The 23,045-nt window shown below is 43.8% G+C and overlaps 1 protein-coding gene across 1 annotated transcript in view; it reads left to right on the top strand.

Moving 5' to 3' along the window:
- The window catches only part of SIMC1 (SUMO interacting motifs containing 1), a 141,723-nt gene that overhangs the window by 54,898 nt on the left and 63,780 nt on the right, over window positions 1-23,045 (top strand). The window contains exons 4-5 of the mRNA XM_082256618.1: window positions 597-666; window positions 20,109-20,245. Of these exons, the coding sequence (XP_082112744.1) occupies window positions 597-666; window positions 20,109-20,245 (207 nt within the window). The remainder of the gene's footprint in view (window positions 1-596; window positions 667-20,108; window positions 20,246-23,045) is intronic.

Raw genomic sequence — 23,045 nt, 5'->3', positions numbered from 1 at the left:
CAGGTGGTAGGGGACAGCAGATGAAGTGTACAGGAATTGCTAACTCAGTGCAAGGATATAGATGGTAGTAGACTCAAGAGCTAGCAATCTATGTAACAGTGCAGATGATAGAAATAGTAATGCATAGATAGCAACAGTCTTGAGTATACAAGAGTAGATAGTGTAAGTTGATAGGAAGGAATCCCCTGCGGGGTACTTATCACTAGTTGGTTTTAGAGAGATGAGGGGTCCGGTAATGAGGAGAAGGATCGGTAGCGAGATACAGGAAATAGCTGGAGGCTTCGGCAGCGTCAGACAAGGCTGTGTAACAAGCGGTTTGCATGAACACCTTGTGAGTGAAAACCGGCGATTGAAATAGCCGCTCAGAGCGGCGCCTAGTGATGACGTCACGAGATTTAAAGGGACAGGTAGCTATATGCGGAAGAATTGGGCTGGAAGGGTACCGAAGGTACCAGAATCTTACACAAAGTAACAAAATGTGATGCTGAGATGTTTCCACACTAGCCATTGTAGCTTGTGTTGCACACTATCTAGTAATGTGTTACAACTGCTCTAACTGAATCTAACTGAATTTTTTTTTTTTTTTTTTTTTTCAGGCTGCATCCAGCTTCTGTGAATACAGTGGCCTGGACCTGGAATCTACTCTCTGGGGTGATGGAAAGAAAGGTACTTCTGTATGCTTCAGATTAACCTTAAAACACCTGTGCACATTTAGATTTTGCACAAGTAGCATATTCATTATCAAAGTGTAAGTGCAGCCAAAATCAAATAAGGGAGGTAACTCAGTCACTAGGATGTGTTCCCTATGTGGATTCCTCTTCTGTTGACAAATTATTCCTGGAACATGATCGAATAATGGAGGATAGACCAGCTTGGTCCAAACAAACTTTTTAAACTTTACTGAAAGTTGGGGATCAGCTTTAAGGAAACCCCAATTTGCAAATTGTTTAGTAATTTGTAAAATGCATACCTGTACATTTTCCCAAATGATCCAGTACACCATGAGTCAGAGTGGCTCTTTACGCATGACACTATTATAAAAAGCCAGAACAGGCTCGAAGCCCCATATTTTCTCCAGGCTTAAGCTGGATACACACTATACAACTTTTGTTGGTAGATTTCCATTAGATTTACCTTCAATTATGTAGTGCAAGGCCCTGCCTGATTGCATGCAAATTGAAAGTGTTTAGGTTTGAGCTCATATTATATGGTTTTGGTAAATCTGAATGACAATCTATAGAGAATTGTATAGTGTGTATCCAGCTTTAGCAGGATCAGGTGTTGTGGGTTTTCCTTTTCCACTGCTAGTTCAGGGGTCTCTAATGGATATTCTCCCTGTGAAGACCTTATTCCAATGATTTCCCTCGTCTTGCTTTTTGTCCAGTTGCTGCAGGTGTAGGAACAACCAATTTTGGGGAGTGTATGGGTTCTAGTGGTGCCTCCCTGTGGGTTTTTCTGCTCCCAGTCAGATGGTGTGCCCTCATTTATTTTTTCCTTTCTTTTAGGAAGGAGGGGGGGGGGGGGGGGGAGTGGTAAAGAAGACTACTGGGATGGCCAACTAGACTTGTGGTGGAAACTGCTGCTTTTGGCTTTCTACATTCGATGAACTCTCATTGGAGAGGGCAGTGTCATTCAGGTTGACTCATTCTTTGCCATGGTGACTTTTCCATATGAATTTCCCAGACTGGATGGCAGATATGTGGCTCCTGAGGGGATGATTCTTTTGAATTGCTATCACTTATATCCAGCACAGTCAACGAACTGGAAGTTTTTCTCTTCTTTGGGTAGATGGCATCCTGCAATTACAATGCAGAAAGGCCCCGGGTTCAGAATTCAGACACCTGTGGGAGAGAGATGAGCAATGAGCAGAGCCAGCATTTTTCAGCTGTACTCCAAAGCACCAGCAACTTGGGAGTAGCTACAATCTACTTTATCACATTCTTATTGCTACACAACTTGTGGGGGCACAAGTGTGTACTGTAGTATTCGGTTGCACATGGGATATGGTAACAATTGACACTTTATCCTTTGCACGAGGTGCAAACCTTTCTAATTCTACTTACTAGGGCCTTTCTGCTATATTGCAGGCCGAAGCCCCAGAGAAGAGTTCACAATGGCAATACCGGAGCGTTAAATCCTGAGATCGAGATATAGATTTCAAATTCTTGGACTAAACCCCTCTGCCGGCATTGCATTGCCAAACTAATTATGAAAGAGTCCTCTGGGTAGTACAGAGGCCTCATGGATTGAATGAGGACAGAAACAACAATTTTCAGTCATTTTGTGCCTTCAGGACTTGGCTGCTGTATCTCCCAGTTCCAGGTCTGTCAAGTGTCAATAGTATCTCTTTGCTAGGGATAATTTGGAAGGATTCTCAAGGCAGGAGCTTTGAAGTCTTCATGGCATGCTAGGTTTTGAAGAGGAACAGACCTGGCTTTTTCTATAAAGTACAAAGGCTTACAGAACAAAAAGACTTTGAATTTTATTTTTTAACTTCAAAAGAAAATATTTACGAATGAGTGGGCTGATCTGTTCCTCTGTAATTGAAAGTGAAGTTTCCCCTTTAACAGAGGAAGATGCAAAATGTTGGCACCATTGCTGAAGGCTAGACTGTTTGCTGTCAAGTTTTAAGAAATTCTGTTTTCTAGACAGATTGCTGCCAGGGCCTGTCTTGATCAGTGCAGATCCCTCCTGTCAGACCTCACATTTTTTAATCTCTTCTGTTATTTCTAAGGCAGTGTCAAGCAGGCTAAATGGGGAAAGATTCCTCCATCCGCATGAACAAGGTGGATAGAGGAACCTTCTCCCCCGCTGAGACATTGCATTCTGACAGCAGGACATGCTGCTGTCAGAACACTGATCTGCAGTCTCAGATCAACAAGTTTTCCAGCATGATCAATTTGTAAAAGGTACGTTAGGGACAATGACCGCCACACTAGTTCTGGTCAAGGGGCCAAAGGGTATAGTTGGTTTACCACTCCCACCCCTCCCCCCCTTTCAGTCAGTCTTCCGCCCATGCATAATAGCATTGTTGGAAGTACTGTTGGCTCTGAGATGGAAGTACTGTTGGCTCTGAGATGTAAGTGAATTGGAGCAATTCAATATTTGGACAACCAACTTTTCTTTGCAAATTTACCAGTTATGCAGTAGGACACCCTACAAACTGACATAAGTTATCTAAAAACTGGTTTGGCTAATCATTGCCAAAGATTAACATTTTTGGGTTATACAGTGGATTCTGTAGTCTTCAATGTTTCTTCCACAAGAAAATGCTGAAGCCAATCTAGCAGTCATGATCCTGTACTCTTCATGGTTTGTTCTATGGGAAATCTTGAGCATCCTAGGTCTAAGGACCTCAGCAATTCTGCCAAAGCTATGGGCATGGTTGCATTAGAGACCCCAGCTTTTCTTGTTGAATGACTGCAGTTAACAGTGGATTTCTTTGAACACATGTGGAGTTTGCAACCGGCTCATGCTCCCCCCCCCCCCCCCCCCCCATTTCATTCTGCTATTCTATCCCAAGTGCAACCAAATACTTAGTACACACCTATGTGCTGTGAGAAACCTTGGCGGGAGGAAATGCGAGAATCTGAACTATATGCAGAGCCATTGAAAGGAGCTAAAACTACAAATATTTTAGCAAAGGGCATTTCAGAAGCCACTGCTATTCCATCCCAAAGGTGTTTAGTTTGCATCACCAGGGCTTTGGCATTCTCATGGGCAGAAATTGGTGCTCTGCTGGAACAAAGCTACCAGGATGAGATATTAAACATTTTTCTCTTGCCAGGTGTTGCAGGCATATTTAGCCCTAGGTGATTTCTTGCTTGGCCTCATATATGCTGGCAAGGAAGATTTATATTTTCCTGTTCTCCTTATCCCTCTTTATGGCAGCATTTAAAAAAAAAAAAAAAAAAAAAAAACTTGCAGAAATGCTTGTATGAAGGCAAACCTGGAATGGTTACTATGAGCAGGAAAGTGCACCCTGTATTAGTAGGGATACACTGCAGAAGTAAAAGGCACAGGCACTTCTATTACTCACAAGGATCCAGATAACAGATGCTTATCAGAACCACAATCCCCACAGATATCCTGCTAGAGGCTCGTACTCGTGTGTTAACTGGTCTTTGGCTAGAGCCAGAAGAGTAATGCATGCCTTAAATCTTCTATCGTTAAACCCATTCCAAAACCCATGGGCTAAACCTGCATGTCCTAAAACTAGATCATAAACATGTTCTATAGAGTTAAATGAAAATTTACATCCGAACATCTCATTTTTAAAAGGGAGGGGGTGGGGGGGACAGGAATAAATACAAATAAGAAATTATAAACCAGTAGTAAAACCCAATATTGAGACATTATCCAACTAAGGGCTCTTTCACACGGCCGCTCCGCTTGTCCGCAAATCATCCTATTTTTTTTGTGGATGATTTGCGGACATAATGTAAGTCAATGGCACTGCGGATGTCAGCGGAATACCATCCGCTGACTTCCGATTTTCTTCCTTTCAGTTCTGTTCCGTTTTTGGAACGGAACAGAACCCTATTTTTTTTATCCGTTCAAAAAACGGAAAGGAAGGAAAATCGGATGTCAGCGGTGACATCAGCAATACCCATAGACTTACGCAAAACGGATGGGATGATATGCGGGCATGATATCCGTGAAAAAAAGTCCCTCAGCGGAGCTTTCACACGGAGTGGCCGTGTGAAAGAGCCCTTAAAATGAATTATCCATTTTTTTTTTTTTTTCCCAATAAAGGAGGGTCACGTCTGTATGGTAAAATTAATGTAATGCTATAGATGCAAATGTGTCCTATCCTTCACCTTGCAAGCATTATTGCCTTCCATTTAAGAAATGGCCCAGGAACAAGGGAATAAACAGTGATAGTCATAATGAGATTAACCTCCACATCCTCCTCCCTGTCCCCAACCGCATTACTGTAATCTGTATTGATACTATGTGGTGGTGGTGGTGGGGGGGGGGGAGCACTGGGGAAGAGGTGGGAGCATATTCGAGTGGACACGGCTATAAGAAAAAAAAAATTTGAACTTGGAAGTCCGGATTGAACCCCTTTTGGGCTGGGGAAGTACTCAAACAAAGCAGCATAGGAAAGTGTTCCGTTGATACTCCTCAATACAAAGTGGCCAGACTTCTGGTAGATAAGCCTTTGTCTCTTGGCAAGCTGACCCAAGGCTCCCTATTCCTTCATTGCAGTTTCTGGCTTTAAAGCTGCTCCCCAGCGTTTTGCTAACTTTATGTGCTGTTCGTAGCTTAGGCTACATACAGTATACAGCACTTTTTCACGTGTGAGAGGAGGCCTTCCTGTCTCTCACCTGGAATAAATGTTGGTCTGCACAGAGCTCAGCCATAAAGCTTCTGCTGATTGGCTGAGTCAGACTGGCTCATTCAGTCAAATGAAGATTTGTTCATTGATAGAATACAAAGCTTTCTATGAATGGCTGGCTGAGCGTCGGTCCAGACAAACTTTTTTTTTTTTTCCCGGGTGTGACTGGAAGGCCCCATCTCGCACTTTGAATACAGTGCTGTAGCCTCAGCTACTTTTTTTTTTTTTTTTTTTTTTTTTTTTTTTACTACCCATCCAGCAGCTGCACATGTTAGGAGAAATTGGGCCAGCTTGGCCCAAACTATGTAAACTAAAACTAAAGGTTGAGATCAGGTTTACCACCAGAACTGTTAAAACACCGGTCCTAAAAGATGCAGGGATTTCTGACTGTTTAATCGGCAAGAAAATCCAGCTAGAATTTACCCTTGCACAAAGTCTTGCTTTGCCTGGTGTAAGGACAGGAACCAGAGGCTTGGAAGTAGAACTCTTATTTGGCTTTTCTTCCTGCATCTGGTCTTGAGTAGCCTTAAGGGACCATTTTCTTCCTAATCCGTTTTTTATTCCAGAAACCTCCTTGCCTTGTAATCAGTAATTAAACTTTTCTTTCAAGAGGGTGCTTGTATAAATCCCCCCCTCAATTCAACCTCCTCCTGTATCACCTTGGAATTGTAACCTGGTGCTCCATGTTCAGAGACCCCCCCCCCCCCTTTTTCCCCTTGGAACTGATTAGACATTCTGTTGGAAGATGGCAAAATATGAGACGGGACTCAAATCTCAAATGTATATGGCACTGCATCCCAATAAATTGCAAAAAAGAAATGGTGGGACTTTGTAGGTAGCCCCTAGTAATCCCATTAAAGAACTCGGTGCTAAATTGGTAAAATATCAGTTTATTGTAACATTAAAAATGTAATTAAAACCAAATTGTGAAAAAAACCTATATAAGATACAAAATCATTTCTTCCCATGGTGAAACAAAATCTCACGTCAGAGTACAAATACAACGGGGAGACCTGTGAAAATAACCGTGTGTGTATATATTGAACGCAAATCCTGCAATAGTTTAGAAGGTATCTGGAATTCACGGGTATCTCAGGTTGCTATTGCCAAAGGATCGCTATGTGTTTCGCTAATAGCTTCGTTAGGAGATCCTATTATTGCTGGGAGATGATGTATAAAAAAAATTTACACTTTAAATCTTTAGTATTAGACACCTCAAAGTATCAAACTTAGTTCAAAAAAGTATCATAAAACATATAAGCATACTAAACAGTACCCAAATCCCAGAGGGGGGGGAGAAAAAGCACGGAGCACCCAGATCCGTGTGGTGGCACAAAAAGGGGATCCTGGACCCACCGACTCCGGCCGGAAAAGGGAGAACGCGCGCACAAACAAGTATCTCTATGGTCAAAACTTCAGGAGTGTCGTCCTGGAGCCAATAACTCCTATCAAAAATAGTATAGGTGTAGATCAATGTATAGATCAGGAAATTAAATAGTCGTCCCAAATGTATGTTCACATGTAAAAAAAATTATGGAGGGGGGTTAAATGATTTGTTGTAGGTTCGCCACATGAGTTGAATGCAATAGGCCAGTATCCATGCCTTATGCAGTATATTGGCGAACTATTTAATAAATATACTCCATACGTATGTATACAAAAAAGCATATACAGAATATAGCTGTCTGGAGGGAACACCATATCGCCCACATGTGGGATCGAAGCCTGTTTACTCTAAGTTTGCCATTTTTGGAAGTGAGTCCCATGCTATAATTCTGTATATGCATTTTTGTATACCTACGTATTGAGTATACTTATGAACAGTTCTCCAGTATACTGCATGGCTACTGGCCTATTGCATTCAACTTGTGTTGCGAACCTACAACAAATCCTTTAACCCCTCTCCCTTTTTTACATGGTCACATACATTTGGGACAACGATTTATTGAGTTTCCTGATAGATACATCTACACCTATACTATTTTTGATCGGTGTCATTGGCTCCAGAACGACACTCAAGTTTTGACCATAGAGATCGTGTGTGTTCTCCCTCTTTCCGGCTTGAGTCGGTGTGCCCGGGGATCCCCTTTTTTTGTGCCACTATACGGATCTGGGTGTTCCATGCTTTTTCTTTTACCATTCTGGGATTTGGGTAGGTACCTTGAGTACTGTTTAGTATGCTTATGTTTTGTTTTTTGATACTATGATGTATTGAATACTGAAGTTTTAAAATGTTAATGTGATGGAATATGTAGTAATGTATGTATTTTTATACCATCTCCCAGCAATAATAGGATCTCTTGACGAAGCTATAAGTGTAACGATCCTTTGGCGATAGCAACCTGAGATACCCATGAGACCCGGATGCCTTCTAAATTATTGCAGAATGTGCGTTCGCTCTGTACACTGGGCGTTTTCACAGGTCTCCCTGTTGTATTTGTACTCTTGGGAGATTTTGTTTCACCATGGAGATAGTATTTGTACTCTTGGGAGATTTTGTTTCACCATGGAGATGTATATATTTTTTTTTTTTTTGATTTGTTTTTAAATGCGTTTTTAATGTTACAATAAACTGATATTTTACCAATTTAGCACGGAGTTCTTTAATGGGATTACTAGTGGCTACCTACAAAGTCCCACCAGTTCTCTTTTTTTCTTTTTTACATTCTCTTGGAAGACCTCCTGTGCGCTACTGGTTCACATGAAAAACCCCTTTGAGAATCTAACTGGGGAGATTTAATGAGGCAATCTCTTTAGATTTGTGCTTTAAATTTTCCACAGAGTTGGCCTTAGGTTTTTAAAAAAAAAAAAAAAATTGTTTTGGGTGGTTAGATGATCCACGAGTGTCCCTCAATATGCCTTTGCCTTTCTGATATCCATAATACTGCCTTTGGTTTCACAGTATGGAAAAAACACACACTGGGGATTCCTTCAGTCCCCATATCCTCCCAACAGGTCCTCTTATTTGGGTACATATGCTAGAACCTCATCCACCACTCTTTGAAAAGTAATTTTGCTGAAAAATAACAAGAGATCTAGTCGGTGTGTTTTGGTTTTATTTATTTTTTTTTATTTTGTGAACTCCAAATTTTGTGTTGGATTCTCCAATGTGCCCCCATCAACACCACTTCAATCCAAATTAGATTTGAAGCTGATAAAATAGTCAATGTAATATTTCTAGAATAATCACCATGGCTTATGAGGCGCAGAGCTGGAAGGACTGAAATTATGGAACCAAAGTAATCCTTTTGGCTTCGTCTCACTTGGTCTGAAAAATGGTGTGCTGAGCTGATGGACCTGCTGGGTGGTAATCCTATAGCAGAGAACACTGTCCAATTAACATGCCACACTGACTTTGCTGTCTGGAGATGCAAGCTGAACACAGAACTTTTTAGGCTGCATTCACGGGTTTTTATTTTTTGCAGTGAGCCAAATGCCTTATGCGTCCTGCATATTTCGGGTGGCAGAACACAGGACTGCTGTGTTTGGGGCACCATTGAGAAATACTGTGGGAAGAAACAAGCGTTTGTGCTCCCTTTGCTGGAATGCTCAGGCAGCTTTAGCGTATAAACTACTTTTCTCTAGCGCTCATTGACAGACGTAGTCCTCGGTGATACACCACCTTCGGGTTATGTTGCCTCCACAGGAGCAGGACTAGACAGGAAATTAAAAAGCTCTGGCCACACCCCAGGGGCAGTCCCAGAGGGTATATCCTCTCTCTCTCTCTCTCTGCCTCAGCAAATCAGTTATTTTCTGTCTAGTTAGGAGTAAGGACCTAGATACCTTGCTGGGATCTTAGGTCCTGGCAAGAAATTTTTCTTAAAGGATTTTTTTAGACAGCTTTTTTTTCTCCAGTGTTCCTGTGAGATCTTCAAGCAAGAAAGCTGAACTGGGCGACGGGCTGGATGTTGAGATCCGGTGGTCACCCCAGTTCAGCCTACGAGCGCGTGCAGGCCATAGCTCCGCGCTGGGTCGGCCGCGACAAAGTCCCATTAAAGGACTGTCCACGCAAGTTAAACGTCTCGCTGAAACGCCAAAGACCATGAGTCACGGCGTCCGTATCGGTCGACAGCCCTCCCGCCCCGGTGGAGAGGGGTACTGTCAGGAGTTGGTGCCCGCCTGGTTCCGGTATGGTGAGTAGTATGTTCCCCCTTTCCCCCTGACGGGTTTTTGTGGTGAACGCGGGCCCCTCTCTGTATGGTAAGATAGTCCCTTTCTATCCTACAACATGACACAGATCCTCCTACTTTGAGTGTGATTTTATGTGTGCAAAGAGCCAGGAGGCTTGGTTTGGGAGCTAACAATCTAATTGTATACATGTTTTAAAGATGTAATCTGTGGCATTCTGGGAATCTTATGGGTTAAGAATAAGCTACCTACCAGTCAGAAGCCACGGACATGTAGACTGCCTTCCTAATCAGATCTCCAGCTATTAGCAGGCCTCCCGAATGGCCATGCGGTCCGCCAGGGCTGGTACCGCCAACCACGCCATATCCCCATGCAGTGAGAGTGTTGTGTGCCCTGCAGCACACCGCTATTCAGTACGGGCCGCCGCCATTTTTTTTGCTGGATCGCACGAGCCGCCATTTTGGCGTAGCCTCGTGTCTCCAGCATGGGGGCGGCCATGTTTGAGGTGATCCAAACACCTCGTGGAGCTTGGGGGAGGCGCCGGAAGGTGTACAGAGGGGCGGAGCCGCCTCCTTTCTTCCTGGGCAGCCAGCCAAAAGACTTCCTGTTTGTTAAGACAGCGCTGTAACCTGTTGCAGTTAAACTCTGAGCATCAAGTGGTGAGCCTGAGGGTCTATCTCTCTCTCTCTCTCGATCGATAGGGATCCCTAGCAGGTAACACTAAGGGGCTTTTGTGGCGCTGGGGGTCGAAGAAAAAAAAAAAAAAAAAGTTTTATTTTTGAATTATATTTTCCAGGAAGTAACTGGAGTTATCATGGACCCTGCCACACATATTCCCCCACCTGTTTCCCTCGAGGGGGCCACGGGACCCGCCGGTGCACAGAGTATAGAGTCATTTACAGCAATTTTGGGAGTCTATGGTGGCTCGGGTGGAGGCGGCCTGTCAGGGACGGGGGTCAAGGAAGCGACCCCCGCCTACCCCTATACCATCTGACACCTCTGACTCAGATTCAGAGGTGGTCACGGCAGTTGCAGGTTCCTCTGCAAGGGCTGTTATCCCAGGTAAAGCCCCCTCAGACAGTGAGGAGGACGCTTCTTCTCCTGCTATTATTCAGGAAGAAGCATTGGTGGATGCACTAGTTGTGGCAGTGCAGGAAACCTTAAAACTTGAGGCTTTACCGGCAGAGGCAACTGAAACAGAGATTCCCTTTGGTACTAATAAGCCCATCAAGACGATGAAGGCTTTTCCTGTACCTAAATGTTTCGGTAATCAGATTAAAGGAGAATGGGAGCATTCTAAACGTACCTTTTACTATTTCCAAGCGTATTGCTAGACGCTATCCGTTTGAGGAATCCATCATTAAGAAATGGACGGTACCACCAGTCGTGGATCCGCCTATTTCCAGGCTGAATAAAGCCACGGTTATTCCAGTGGAGGACACTTCGTCCTTTAAGGATCCGGTGGATCGAAAGATGGAAGCAGAGTCCCGCACCATCTTCTCTCTGATAGGGTCAGCTTTTAGACCAGTAATTGTTATTGGTCTAGTTTCCTAGACACTTACGGAATGGGCGAAAATGGTACGCCAAGATCTTAGGGGAAAAGATATTCCCCAGGAGACATCTGATTTGATGGAACAGATTATACAAGGGCTACAGTTTATCTGTGACGCAGCCTTGGACACTACTCCCTTATTAGGGCATGCATCTAAGACAGCGGTGATCCTCAGACGTGTGCTGTGGTTAAAATGCTGGTCAGCTGACCTAGGTTCCAAGAAGACCTTGACAAATCTCCCCTTTCAGGGGAATCGTCTATTTGGGGCCAACCTAGATGAAACCTTAAGGATGCCACTGGGGGCAAGAGCACTTTTTGCCACAGGCTGCTAAAGCTAAGGGACCTCGCAACAAGCGAGGACCTTTCTTTACCGCCCATAAAGGGCGCCCGGCTGGTTCTAGCGGGAAAGGCAAGACTCCTCCAGGAGGGTTCAAGAAGGGCTGGTCGGACAAGCAAAGGACCAACCCAGCCAAACCCGAAGCAAAGGAGTACACAGCCTGAAGGTGCGCCCCCACCCGGTTTCAGGGTGGGGGGACGTTTTCACCGGTATTCAGGACATTAGATCGAGCATCAACCACTACTACCGGTGCGATTCTTCCCTTCCAACATTTAAGTACTACAGGAAGCGGTAATTACCGTTCCCTGAATAGATCTTTTCCTTTACCCTTTCCTAAGATTAGTCCCGATACCTCACAGGAATCGGATCTGGTTGACCAGATAGGCCAAGTAGCCTCTAGTCGGGTGACTTCGGTCCCTGAGGTTCAACCAGAAAAGATCACCTTTCCTGATAACTATCAGGTATCTGATAATGTGTGGGAACAGAAAACGACCAGACTTTCTCGGATGGTCGGGGCCAGATACCTCTAGGGACGCCTGGTTCAGACCCAATCAGCGCCAGTGGTCCTAGCAATTCTAGGCTGGCCTCCTCAAGCCGGCCTGGCCGACTTGGACATGCTAGTCGCAGACGTTCCGTGGGAACTTCGTCTCAGGGAGTGTCTGTGGTCTCAAGGACCAATTTACCATCATGCTTTACAGTCGCTGGGTTTAATGGCCTGGCCATTGAGACCCAAGTACTGAAGGACAGAGGTTTGTCAGCTTCAGTCATTCCTACCCTTATTAAAGCAAGGAAAGCGACTTCCAGCAAAGTCTATTATCACACATGGAAAATTTATATTGCGTGGTGCGAATCTTTAGGATTTCCTCCACGTACCTATTCGGTGTCTCGAATATTGGCCTTTTTGCAACAAGGGGTTGAGCAGAAGCTAGCCTTGAGCACCATCAAGGGTCAAGTTTCAGCATTAGCAATCTTCTTTCAAAAGCCTTTAGCTACCAAATCCTTGGTGCGGAATTTCATCCAGGGGGTGCGGCACCTGGCTCCTCCAGTCCGCGCGCCCTTACCGCCTTGGGATCTTAATTTGGTTTTGTCGGTTCTACAGAAACCTCCTTTTGAAAACATCAGGGAGATTCCCTTGCTTACTTTATCCCAGAAAGTGGCCTTCTTGGTGGCTATTACTTCTGCTCGCAGGGTGTCAGAACTGGCTGCATTATCATGCCAGTCCCCATACCTAGTGATTCATAGGGATAAGGTAGTACTTCATCCTAAGCCATCTTTTCTTCCCAAGGTGGTTTCAGATTTTCATCTGAATGAAGATATTGTACTACCTTCCTTGTGTCCTCAGCCCAAGCATCATCGGGAACATGCGTTGCATTCCTTAGATGTGGTTCGGGCAATCAGGGTATACCTGAAAGCTACGGAATCATTCCGTAAGACGGATTCACTTTTTGTGATCACGGATGGCCCCAGAAAGGGTTTGCCTGCATCTGCCGCGACCATTGCCAAATGGATTAGACAAACGGTGGTACAGGCTTATTCTATTAAGGGTCAGAGTCCTCCGTTCCCTGTTAGGGCGCACTCCACTCGAGCGCTCAGTACTTCCTGGGCCTTTCGCCATCAGGCGTCAGTGGTCCAGGTATGTAAGGCGGCCACCTGGTCGTCAGTACATACCTTTACAAAATTCTATAAAATTGATGTGACGGCATCGGCGGATGCCTCATTTGGCCGCAAGGTTTTGCAGGCCGCAATTTGAGGAGACCGGTGGTCTACCTCGAGGGTTTTTTTCTGTTTGAAAAAAAAAAAAATTTTTTTTTCTTTTTTTTGTTGAGTCTCATCATTAAGGATGAGCATTGTAAACTTCTAGTTGGCACCGGTTGGGCCTTCTAGATTGGGATTTGATTTCCATTTTCCCACCCCTCAGTTGTGATACTGCTCTGGGACGTCCCGAAGGTGGTGTATCACCGAGGACTACGTCTGTCAATGAGCGCTAGAGAAAAATGGATTTTTGTAAAATCTTACCGTAAAATCCTTTTCTCTTAGCTCATTGACAGACGTAGTCCCCGCCCCTCTGTTTTTTGAGTTGGGTTAAAATCTCTAAAGACTGCTTTTTCACATAACTGATTTGCTGAGGCAGAGAGAGAGGATATACCCTCTGGGACTGCCCCTGGGGTGTGGCCAGAGCTTTTTAATTTCCTGTCTAGTCCTGCTCCTGTGGAGGCAACATAACCCGAAGGTGGTGTATCACCGAGGACTACGTCTGTCAATGAGCTAAGAGAAAAGGATTTTACGGTAAGATTTTACAAAAATCCATTTTTGTGTGAGTAGCAGGTGGTATCCTACTTTTTCAAAGTGCCTGAGCTGTGCTTTTTTTGTATGTGGTATCCTATTGCCATACAAAGGGAAAAGGAGAGTGATATAATTTAGTAATGCATATTGTGGAAGTTGGGTTTGGTCATGTGCATTTGTTGCTCTGCCATGAGTCAAGCGGGAATCTCTGCATTAACATTCAGTGTTCTGAAGGATAATGTGGAAAAACAGAGCTAGTTACCTGGTGAATTAAATTTACAGGAATCAAGAACCGCAGGATATTCCCACCTATAGTTGTGAATTTTGGACTTTCATATTCTTGTTAGTGGCCTTCGTAAAGGAATTTGTAAGCTGAAATGCACTTGGGCAAAAAAGTATTTAGCCACCAATTGTGCAAGTTCTCCCACTTCAAAAAGAGGCCTGTAATTTTCATCATAGGTATACCGGTACTTCAACTATGAGAGAATAAATGAGAAAAAAAAATCCAGAAATCATTGTCTGATTTTTAAAGAATTTGCAAATTATGGTATAAAATAAGTAATTTGGTCAATAACAAGTTCATCTCAATATTTTGTTATATACCCTTTGTTGGCAATGACAGGTCAAACATTTTATGTAAGTTTTTTCACACACTGTTGCTGGTATTTTGGCCCATTCCTCCATGCAGATCTCCTCTAGAGCAGTGAGTTTTGGGGCTGCCGCTGGGCAACACGTACTTTCAACTCCCTAAGGTTTTCTATGGGGTTGAGATCTGGAGACTGGCTAAACCACTACAGGACCTTGAAATGCTCCTTACGAAGCCACTTCGTTGCCCGGGTGGTGTTTGGGATCATTGTCATCCTGAAAGACCCAGCCACGTTTCATCTTCATTGCCCTTGCTGAAGGAAGGAGGTTTTCACTCAATCACACGATACATGGCCCCATTCATTCTTTCCTTTGCACGGATCAGTCGTCCTGGTCCCTTTGCAGAAAGAAAAACAGCCCCAAAGCATATTTTCACAGTAGGTATGGTGTTCGTTGGATGCAACTCTTTCTCCTCCAAACAACGAGTTGAGTTTTTACCAAAAAGTTCTACTTTGGTTTCATCTGACCATATGACATTATCCCAATCCTCTTCTGGGTCATCTCAAGTGCTCTCTAGCAAACTTCAGACGGGCCTAGACATGTACTGTCTTAAGCAGGGGGACACGTCTGGCGCTGCAGGATTTGAGTCCCTGGCGGCATAGGGTTACTGATGGTAGCATTTGTTACTTTGGTCCCAGCTCTCTGCAGTTTATTCACTTGGTCCCCTGTGTGGTTCTGGGATTTTTGCTCACCGTTCTTGTGATAATTTTGACCCCACGGGGTGAGATCTTGCGTGGCACCCCAGATTGAGGAAAATTATCAGTGGTCTTGTATGTCTTACATTTTCTAATTGCTCCCACAGTTGATTTCTTCACACCAAGCTGAATTCAAAAAATGGAGAAAGGGAATTCAAATGGGCCTCAGTTCCCCAAAAACAGAGGTGTCCAAAAGGGGAAGGGACATTGGGTCTGGATTTTTGGGTACCAACAGTACGATACAGAAGCGAAAAGATAAAAATATCTACACTAAAGTCATATATACACGCAGAACATTACAAAAAATCAGACCATACAGTGACAAACTTGTGTCGATACAATCCCATATTTGGAAGAGACCAGATTCTGTCTCAGCGTGTTCCTCTACATGTTTCGTGGACTTAGCCGCTTCCTCAGGAGGATTTAATGGGTTCAATTTTGGATCTAGGATAACAAAGGGTGAAAGATATTGTCTATTTGTATGGTAAGTAGCACTGGATGTGGGGAAATAAACAACCTCACCTGAAGTCACTGGTAGACAAACACCCAAGGGGACGGGACCATCAATATCTCTCACCGGTGAGCATGGGAGAGCTTTAACAGTAGTACACACTGGTATGAAATGAATAGTGATGTCAGAAATCCTTATCATTGGAATATGGTATATAAATGGGGAAGGGAGGAGGAGGAAAGAGGGGGAGGGGAGGAGACGGGGAACAAAGGGGGGGGGGGGAGAAGAGGATCAGGGAACAGGGGTTGAGGTGGAGCCAATGGTAATACTGATAACACGGAGTATCAAATTATAAAAATTTTAGATAGATAGATAGATATATAGACACCAAATAGGTGTCTAACGAATATTCCACACATAGACTAATCTCTACACCAACAACCAACCCCTCATGTTTGCCTCCTGTCAGTGTCAGAAATAGGAGAAACAAATAACATTTATTTGTTGGGCTCTATTAATAAAGAGCATGGATGACTACAAAAATAAAAGGATAGTCCTCTACAAAAAACTCAAAGGGGTTCTTTCACGAGAATTGTGGAAGGACAAGACTCTATAAATAGATATATATATATATATATATATATATATATATATATATATATATATATATATATATATATATATATATATATATATATATATATATATATATATATATATTATATATACACACACACATACACGGGTTGTTAAAGCCATACAGGGGAGGAAAAAGAGGGCAATAGATTGTAGAAATCAACTTGGATGACAACTTACTCAGCAGACCTCCCCATGCAACATCCTCCTAGTGTGGAAGCAAAACTGCGGGCGCCGCCATGATTGACTGCGCCCGCTATTTTTGTGTCTCCTAATGACCAACGTGCGCCACGCATGACGCCAGCCATTCTGTCCACCTGCTATTGCGCATGCGCCAATCGGCGCAGTCCGCGGTCTATTAACCTGCGGTAATAGACGGACAGGAAGCCCATCTCGGCAGGGGACACATGCCCGCCGCGGGAGGATTGATCCTCCCATCCGGGGAACTGTCCATATCCGGTGACAAGAGGAAGAGGGAAGAAACAATATCAACAATGATTATAGATTACAAAATACACGAGCCCTGGTAAATCTACAACTATATATAATATATAATTTAAAAAAGACCAAAAAACGTGTAATTATTACAGCGGTGTGTTGGGTAAACAAGCCCAAGTAATTATTTATCTATATACACATTGGCAATCAGTAATTGGTCAGAGCAAAGAACGCGCAGGGCCAGTAGCCAAATCCATCAAAATAATTCTGTAGAAAAATGTTTTTATTAGCATGAACTGTTAACTTATTGTAGTATGTTGAAATGGGAAGAAAAGGAGCCCAAGGTGAGGGAGAGGATGGGTATGAAGGGAAGGAGAAAAAAGGGGAAAAGGGAAAGGGGGGGAAAAGAACTAAAGAGTGAAATAAAGATGTGTAAAAATTCAAAATGTGCAAGGAAGAGGGCAAAAAAGATAAATAAAATCACAGAATGTTTGTAGGTGATTACTTCATTTAGGCCAGGGGGAATAGTGGCATTAAGCCTCTATCCACATGGTTTCTCATTGGAGCAAACTTTTGTCACAATAGGGCAATTGGGACAAAAGATTGCTTCAACGGGAAACCATGTGGATAGAGAAGCTTAATGCCACTATTCCCCCTGGCCTAAATGAAGTAATGACCTACAAACCTTTTCTGTAATTTTATCAGTCTAGTTTATCTTTTTTGCCCTCTTCCTTGCACATTTTTATTTACACTTTTTTTTTTCTTAGTTCTCTCCCCCCCCCCCTTTGCCTTTTTTCTCCTTCCCCCTTCATCCCCATCCTCTCACTCACCTTGGGCTCCTTTTTCTTCCATCCCATGCCATTTCAACATACTACAATAAATTTTGTTAAAAGTTCATGCTAATTTTTTCTACAGAATTATTTTGATGGATTTGGCTACTGGCAATGTGCGTTCTTTGCTCTCTGATCAATTGCTGATTGCCAATGTGTATATAGATAATCACTTGGGCTTGTTTACCCAACACACCGCTGTAATAGTTAAAAGTTTATTTTTTTAATATATTATGTTGTATATTTACCAGGGCTCGTGTATTTTGTAATCTATTATCATTATTGATATTATTTCTTCCCTCTTCCTCTTGTCACTGGATATTCACAATTCCCCAGATGGGCGGATCAATCCTCCCACGGCGGGCATGTGTCCCCTGCTGAGACGGGCTTCCTGTCTGTCTATTACTGCCGGTTAATCAACCGCAGACTGCGCCGATTGGAGCATGTGCAATAGCAGCTGGACAGAATGGCTGATGTCATGCGAAGCGGCGCACGTCGGTCATTAGGAGACACATAAATAGCGGGCGTCCTTCAATCATGGTGACACCCGCTGTTTTGCTTCCACCCTGCGAGAATGTTGCATGGGGAGGTTTGCTGAGTAAGTTGTCCTCCAAGTTGAGTTGATTTATACAATCTATTGTCGTTTTTTTTTTTTCCCTCCCTGTATGGCTTATTTGTTAACCCATGGACATATATCTCTCATTTAGAGTCTTGTCCTTCCACAATTCTCGTGAAAGAACCCCTGGGAGTTTATTAGAGGACTATGCTTTTATTTTGTAGTCCTCTATGCTCTTAATAGACCATGTCCTGGCTCTTTGAAAACACACAATGAACCTCTAATTTGCTCCACCCCACACCCAGGCAGAACAGTCCCACCCATACAACAAAAGACCTCCCCAAAGAAAAACTGCACGTAAATCTTGTCAGGGGGCACCCCTATTTTCATTCAAAAGCTCCAAATCGAGCTGTAACTATGGACAGTGAGTGGGATCAAGGTGGACAATTTGAAATTTTTTTTTCTGGAAGTTGGTACCCCTTTTTCCTTGTTACACATCAGGCTCCCAATATTCACATTCACACCAAGCTGGTTGCCCCTTGCAGATTGTCTTCCCAGCCTGGTGCAGGTCTACAATTTTTCTGGTGTCCTTCGACAGCTCTTTGGTCTTTGCCATAGTGGAGTTTGGAGTGTGACTGTTTGAGGTTGTGGACAGGTGTCTTTTTTTTTTTTTTTTTGATACTGATAACAAGCTCAAACAGGTGCCATTAACCACTTACCGCATACTAACGTACCTGTACGTCGGGTAACTTTGTGGGGTTATACCGGGATGATGCAGGAGGGGACGTGTTCTCAAAACCCCCCCCCCCCCCGCCGCCTTCCGTGGCTTTGCCCCACCGGGAGCCCCGAGCACCCAGCCATCACGTCTGTTGGATGGAGTCCCGAGGCATCGATCGGGTCTCCGATGACGTAACCCGGAGGCGGCGTCAATGACGTCACTTCCGGGTTACTGTGCTGCAAAAGGCGGCAAATTTGAGAAACGGCTGTATGCAAAAACGCTGTTTTCGGCGTTTTTGCATACATGGAAGTGTAGTGGAGGGGTCTAGGGTCTTTTAGACCCTCGATCCCTCCATAAAGAGTACCGGTCACTATATATTGGTGTCACAAGGGATGTTTACATTGCTTGTGACAGCAATAAAAGTGATCAGATTTTTTATTTTTTTTTTTTTTTAAACCTGTAATAAGTTAAAAAAAAAAAGAAGAAATAAATAGGAAAAAAAAAAATAATTTAGCCGTCACCATTGGCTCGCGCACAAAAAAAAAAAACGTATACGCAAGTCGAGCCGCGAATGAAATCGCTGTTCAAACCACACATGTGAGGTATCGCCAGAGCGTGGGCAATAATTAAAAAAAAAAAAGAGCTACACTCTAACTCTAAACTGGTAACCGTTAAATAAATTTAAAGCGTCGCCGATTGAGATCTCTATTGACCGTAGTTTGTCGCCATCCCGCGGGGGGGGGGGGGGGGGGCGCAATTTTAAACCGTAACATGTTGGGTATCTATTTACTCGGTGTGACATCTTTCACAATATACAAAAAAAAATGGGCTAACTTTACTGTTTAGTATTTTCTAAATGCAGTGAAATGTGTTGTTTTTTTTTTTTTTCCAAATTTTTTCCAAAAAAATGGCGTTTTAAAGACCGCTGCGCAAATACCACGTGACAGAAAATTTTGCAATGACCGACATTCTATTCTCCAGAGTCTTTGCTAAAAAAAAAATATATATGTATATGTATGTGTATGTATGTATGTGTATGTTTGGGGGTTCCAAGTAGTTTTCTAGGAAAAAATACTGGTTTTAACTTGTAAACAAAAAGTGCCCGAAATAGGGCTGGGCTTAAGTGGTTAATACAGGTAACGAGTGGAGGACAGAAGATCCTCTTGAAGTTGCATGACTGAGAGCCAGAAATCTTGCTTGTTTGTAGATGACCAAATACTTTTTACCGAGGAATTTACCAATTCATTAGAAATCCTACAATGTGATTTGCTGGATTCTTTCCACCCCATTCGGTCTCTCATAGTTGGAAGTGTAGCTATGATGAAAATTGCAGGCTTATCTTTTTGTGGGAGAACTTGCACAATTGGTGGGGGACTAAATACTTTTTGCCCAACTGTATGCTTTTAACTTGGATAGCTGTTTAGCCGTTTTCAGAACTATTTGTTTTTAATCTGGAATTTTTTTTTTTTTAATTTGGATTTTTTTCTTTTCTTTAAAGGAGACCCATACTTGCTACCTTTTCCTCCAATATGTAGTGCAGACTCTGGATGATGACTATCAAATCCACCTGCATCGAAGAAGCTTTCAGAAAAGCTTATGTAAATCGGTGCTGTCTTGTGACCAGGCCAATATCAAGTAAGTGTTTCCAACAAAGACTGATTTACTGAAGACCAAAAGAATCAGGAGTGGCTGAATGATTGGCCAGCAAGACCTTCTCATTGGGCAGGAAGGTGGCAGGTGGGGGGTTTCCCCAAAGCCAATGGTGAGGCTACAACCCATCGTCCCTACTAATTTTGTATTCAAAACTAGCACTTGTCTTTATCCTTTCGCTGCCAGGCTCTGCTCTCCACTTTGAAACTCATGTGGCCAGACCATGTTTGCAATTTTTTTTTCACTTACAGGTTCCCCCAAAACCATGTATTTTCTGAAAGCTCATGTAGAATTAAAAGGTGCCACTGATATTATGATTATATTTTTAAAGGCCCTACAGTAGGTGCGCAACGCAAATTGTTTAGTCGCTATTTTCACAGAAAACGAATCCTTTTTAGCACACACAATGTAAATTCCCAGTAAGGCCACGTTCACATGGAGTGTACTAAAGCAAATGCCCATGGGGAGGCCGTATAGAGGGCTGTGTTTACCCGCACGGGAATGCACAGGTGTTCTGTGCAGGCAGTCCTGGTCATGTCAGTTGGGATGCAGAGGCTGCAAGTACAGATCTGACATCCATGCGGGTGTAGGTGTATGGCTCCAAACTCAGACTGTCATTTCAGAGACATGCGCCCACTCAAATGTCCAGTTGGGAGCAGTGGCTGTCTGCTGAAAATTTCTGCTATAGGTTCATAGTCACTGGAATGTTGGGTTCTACCCAGATGCCTAATGAGCCTGCTGCTCTTGCCCCTCCACAGTTCAGTGCTTCAGTGAGCACGAGAGGCAGAGCAGTCACTGCTTTCAGCTCTGACTGGATTCCTATGGACAGGTGGGTTTTAACAAACTTGTCTGTTTACACCTGCCTACCTCTGGGTCCAGTCAGGTCTGCTAAAAAGGCTCTGTGCTCTCAATTCAGGCAGATCCGAAGTAACTTGGTGTAAACTGTCAGCAGAGCCTGTTTACTTCCAGACAATCTACAGCAGAGCTGGCTCTGTCCATATCTTCTCTGCAGAAACTTTGGACATAGGTGTCATCCTCCAGCTGTGCTCCAATCGGCACAGGATCCGAGCAGATCCGCCCTGTGTGAAAAGGGCCTTAAGGCCGGCTTCAGCACTTGAATTGACATGTTCCCTGTGCCCCCTGTGATCACTGCATTATTTAACCGAATGGATCGAACAGGGATGATAAATTATTCTGCCTGCTAGCAGCTGTATGTGAACCATTTTACAAGCTTTAGAGGTGTGTTCTGAACACTCCCTGGAGTGACTGCTCCAAGTGCATCACTTATTCCTTGCTCCACTTCCAGATCTTAGTGTGGAGGGGAGTGATTTTAAAGATGGTCATGTGATGCTTTAAATTAACTCTTCCAAAAGTTATTTGGGGCCCTTATCCTCCTCCTCCCCCCCCCCCCCCCTTCAGGACACCACCTTGGAAAGAGTGCAGCTCCATCCTTCACAGGAAACACTGCCTTGACTACACCCCTTTAAGTGCAGCTGCTTCCACCATGCCATAAGTCTTTTTTTTTTTTTTTTTCCCTCGCCATGGTTGACGCACTGCTGGGGAACTAGAGGGGGGGGGGGGGTCTGTGCGCTGAGGGGTTGGCAGTGCCTTCGGGTTTCTTTTGACCAGCCCAGCACCCCCTGCACTGGAACCTGCTCTCATCGTTGAAAAGCACAGGGCACCAGTGGCGGACCTGCCAATTCTGGTGTTCAATGGCAAATGCCAATCGAGCTCCACGGGGCTGGGCAGTGAGCACAGGCCCCACTAGCTAAGTTGGGCCCTCAGGCCAACCACATTAAGTCTGATTCTTTGGTCAGACATTCACACCAGTGACATGCTGGAGGTCATTTTGTAGGGCTCTGGCAGTGCCCATCCTTTTCCTCCATGCACAAAAGAACAGGATACCAGTCCTGCTGATGGGTTAAGGACCTTCTACAGCCCCGTCCAGCGCTTTTCGAGTAACTGCCTGTCTCCTGTAATCTCCTTCATGCTCTTAAGACTGTGTGCTAGGAGATGCAGCAAACCTTCTGGTGATTGTATTTATTGATTTGCCATCCTGGAGGAGTTTTGACTGCCTGTGCAACCTCAATAGGGTCCAGGTATCACCTCATGCTATCAGTAGTGACCCTGAACCTAACCAAATACAAAACAGAAAAAATTAGTAGGGGGGAAAAAGTCAGTTGCCTCCACCTGTAAAACCCTTTTTTTATTTTTTTTTATTTTAAAGAATACAACACGGACAACACTCCCATATGATAAAGTATCAAATCCTCTATGACCGTGCATAAGTACAGCACATGAAAAAACATAGTAAATACTAGAACGCAATTGACATAAAACCTGAAGAATACAAATATGTGGTAAGCAGGAGACCACTACCATGGTGTGATCGGACTCGCAGCGGGGAAACTATCCCCGTAGATCGTTTAGGAGAGCACCTGAGAATGCACAGCCCAAAAGAGAATTCACCATTGTAGATAAAGGTTTGAGCCTGTGTGCATCCAGAACAGTTTGTGTTTTTTTTTTTTTTCTTGCTTTAGTAAAGATTAAGAAAAGAGACATGGAGGGGCAGCGGGGGAAGAGGGAAGGAAAATAAAGTGACCCCCACCTCCAAAAGGAGAGGGAGGCTGGAATGTGCTCAAAATGGTAGGAATGGCATCCCAGGAAGGAAGGACAACAAACCTCAACCCGAGTGTTGCCCGTCCTCCTTCAGGCCAGTGTAGGCCAGATACTCATCTGAGACACGGAAAAGGTTCCAATGCATCCACGTGTTCCAGTGTGCCTC

Source organism: Pelophylax lessonae (genome assembly GCF_965119305.1).
Source record: "Pelophylax lessonae genome assembly, chromosome: 4".
Lineage (NCBI taxonomy): Eukaryota > Metazoa > Chordata > Amphibia > Anura > Ranidae > Pelophylax > Pelophylax lessonae.
The sequence above is the reverse complement of the archived record's forward strand: the minus strand, read 5'-3'. Positions and strand labels throughout refer to the sequence as shown.